The sequence below is a fragment of the Notothenia rossii genome (genome assembly GCF_949606895.1).
Source record: "Notothenia rossii genome assembly, chromosome: 1".
NCBI lineage: Eukaryota > Metazoa > Chordata > Actinopteri > Perciformes > Nototheniidae > Notothenia > Notothenia rossii.
Genome location: NC_136912.1, coordinates 7195987 through 7199241, shown reverse-complemented (window position 1 = coordinate 7199241; position 3255 = coordinate 7195987). Strand labels below are relative to the sequence as shown.

At 39.3% G+C, this 3255-nt stretch overlaps 1 protein-coding gene across 1 annotated transcript in view; it reads right to left on the bottom strand.

Annotated features, from left to right (window-relative positions):
- The window catches only part of usp34 (ubiquitin specific peptidase 34), an 87111-nt gene that overhangs the window by 46153 nt on the left and 37703 nt on the right, over positions 1 to 3255 (bottom strand). Inside the window, exons 23-25 of the mRNA XM_079691018.1 lie at positions 2513 to 2612; positions 553 to 715; positions 2 to 119 (exon numbers count right to left, since the gene is read on the bottom strand). Coding sequence (XP_079547144.1) covers positions 2 to 119; positions 553 to 715; positions 2513 to 2612 — 381 coding nt within the window. The remainder of the gene's footprint in view (position 1; positions 120 to 552; positions 716 to 2512; positions 2613 to 3255) is intronic.

The window sequence follows — 3255 nt, the reverse complement described above, 5'->3', positions numbered from 1 at the left end:
GAAGTCCTGCAGGTTGACAGACGATCCTCAGAGGAAGGGACTGTTTGTCGCTAAGAGCCTTCAGGTGGCTGCTGATCCCCGTGCCCTCGATCTGCCACTGCCGCAGGTGGTACGCAAACCTGAAGGGGACAGGATCATGTTGTTTAGATAAAGTGTAGTTTAGACCCGTGGTTCCTAACCTTTTTTTAAACCAAGGCACCCCTGAAAAATGTCTTGACCCCAAGGCACAGCAACTTCTCGTAGATTTAAAAACAACTTCAAAAACTAAAAACTATAAATACTCCATACATTGGTTTTCATGTGTATTTAATTTAATAGAACATTTTATAGAACAAATAATCAAATATAAGTCATCCTAAAAAACATATAATCCATCGTATAATAACAACAACCAGACGAGTAGGCTCTTTTGTTTTGGCTGAAAGTAGTATGCGGCCCACCGGTTGGGAACCACTGGTTGAGACGTTTATATACAGTCATTCATGTCCTTCCTGCTGCTGTGAGGCTTCCTGCTGTGAGGCTTCCTGCTGTGAGGCTTCCTGCTGTGCCTACCTGCGTCTGAAGGCCTCCAGGTGGGTTTTGAGCATCAGCAGCCCCCTCTCGATGCTCGTCAGGCTGGAGTGGGCGTCCTTCTCCAGGTTGGCTGAGGCCAGCAGGAGACTCTCCATACACTTCCTGATGAACTCCTGCTCCTTCTCCAGCCCCGTCTTTCCCGCTGCGGGAGTCATCATGCAAACAACACGACATACAGAGACACAACGCAGGATCAAACCGGAACTTTCTTCATTGGGTTTTTTCAACAGCACACAGTTATTCTATCAGAGCTTGTATCAAAAGTAGGTCAACAAATCTTCCCTTTATAGACAAATAGGTAGAGTAACAATGTAAATACTATAAGACTTTGACTCAAGCTTTAAGATGTTTTCATTTTGATGTTTAAAGTACGGCCAAAGAAGCAATAAAAAGCGAGCTTGTGTAAAATATAGGGCCGGGACTTTAACGCGTTAATTAAGATTAATTATTACACAAAAATTAACGCATTTTAATCGCACTTATTTTTGCACCGCGGAACATTTCTCACTGGATGAGTTTCAGGGGTACCGATTATACTGGAGCACCAACTAACACTCATGACTTCAAACAACAACAAACCACAGTGAACAATAGTCAAACATGAAGGAGGAAGCTGATGAGACCGCTTTGGTTGGCCCCGTGGATGGGACATTTTGTTTTAAAAAACGGACGGATGGAAGCATCGATAAGAGCACGGTTGTTTGCAAATTATGCAAAAAGGAATTTGCGTATCACCGCAGCACATCAAGCCTCAAGTATCACCTCAATGCAAAACCTATAGCAGCTAGCGTGGAAGCTATCGTGGACGTTAGCCCGACTCGGAGTACAAGGACCCACACCCAATTCGCGTTGATCAAACAGTGGCCTATGCAACAGAGAGATTTTATTTTTCATCAGGATATTGGAAGAATAGGAGGGATTGAGGTCAATCACTGGCACTTTTTTATTTTATTTTAAATGGTACACTTTATGTTGAACTATTTATTATGTTGTTGGTGCAACTGGCACTTTATGTTGAACTGTTTATTGTTTTGGCCAAGGTTATTGAGAGAGTTGGACTGAAATGTATTAGATTTTTTAAATCAACTGTTGGTAAATCAACAAAGTCTGTTATGGCCTCTGAAGCAACAGAGAGATGCTTTCTAATAGTCAGGGTTTCCAATGTTCTGAATGTACTTGAAAGTATTGTGTTTTACTTCAAAAACAAAGTGTTATAGTTTACAGAAGGTCTACCTACCTATAGGCTACCTGAATCTCTGAAATATACTATATTCCTAAATATGCTATTGCTACACTTTATGGCAAAAATTGCACTTTTCTGTTGGTCTTGGTTAAGTACCACCTTGAAAAAAATAAACAATGTTTTGTTGCTTAAGCTTATGTATTCAGTCATTATTCAATGGTATACTAAAATCCATGTGAAAAAAATTGCTTCTCACTGTTCTCAGGTCAAATATTTATATGTGATTAAAAATGCGATTAATTGCGATTAATTCATTACAAAGCCTGTAATTAATTAGATTAATTTTTTTAATCAAGTCCCGGCCCTAGTTAAAATAGTTTACTTTTTGGTTTAATGTATGTGAAATTCCTCGATGAATTTACAACTTTCAACATGAGATTCTTGATTGACATTTCATTTTTGGTATTGTGTTGATGTTTCTGTGGGAGACTTACGACCTTGAGACTTGAAACAATGTGTTATTGTTTTGTTGTTGTGATGCTTTGTATCTTGTTTATCATGAGGTTTATATTTATATCCCTGTGATATTTGAGATCTTTGACAAGAAGCGATATGATTGGATAACTCACAGGATGGCTATCATCTTTATGAGCGTATTTTCAGCCCTCCTGCTTCTATTAACTTTGATATGGAAGTCTGTATGTATTTGCATCACAGGCTGTGAACTGTGTGTGTTCTCTGATAGAGTAAACTCACCGTTGATGTAGTAGGAGTTGATGTACTGGATGGCGGCGCGGCTGATATCTGCAGACTGAGCTCTCAGAGCGATGCCCCACAGCTGGTCCATCCCACACAGCTGCACACACACACACACACACACACAGACACATCTGTGAGTCCAGTGTTTGTGACTTAACTTCAGGCAAGATGAGTTAAGATAAGATAAGATAAGACTTTATGTATCCCGAAGGAAATTGTTGTGCCAGAGTAACAAAATACAATAAACACAATAAACACAGCAGCAAAAAGAGCAATTAAACATCCACAGACAACATGAAACGTAGAAACATAGAAAGTCACACAATCAATGCAATTATTATTAGCAGTATTTAGTAGTTATAGTGCAAAAATTAAAACGTAGTGGCAGTTACGTAATTGCACGTTATCATAGTATTATTAATAATACTAATAATAATAATATGATATAATATTGCACATAGTTATATATATATATATAGCAGCGAGTGTATTGCAGTGATGGAACTTACAGTATATTGCACATAGTGTTGGTGTGGGAGTTCTCAGTGCCCTTTACTTAGGGGTGAAGAGTTAAAGAGTTTGATTGCCACTGGGAGGAAAGACCTCCTGTGGCGCTGTGTGGTGGTTATGGGTGATCTCAGTCTATGGCTGAAAGTGCTCCGGTAGGAAAGTTACTGTAACATGTTAGCTTAGCTCTGGAGCCTTTAGATTTTAAACAGCTTTGTTTTTCCGTAGAGATA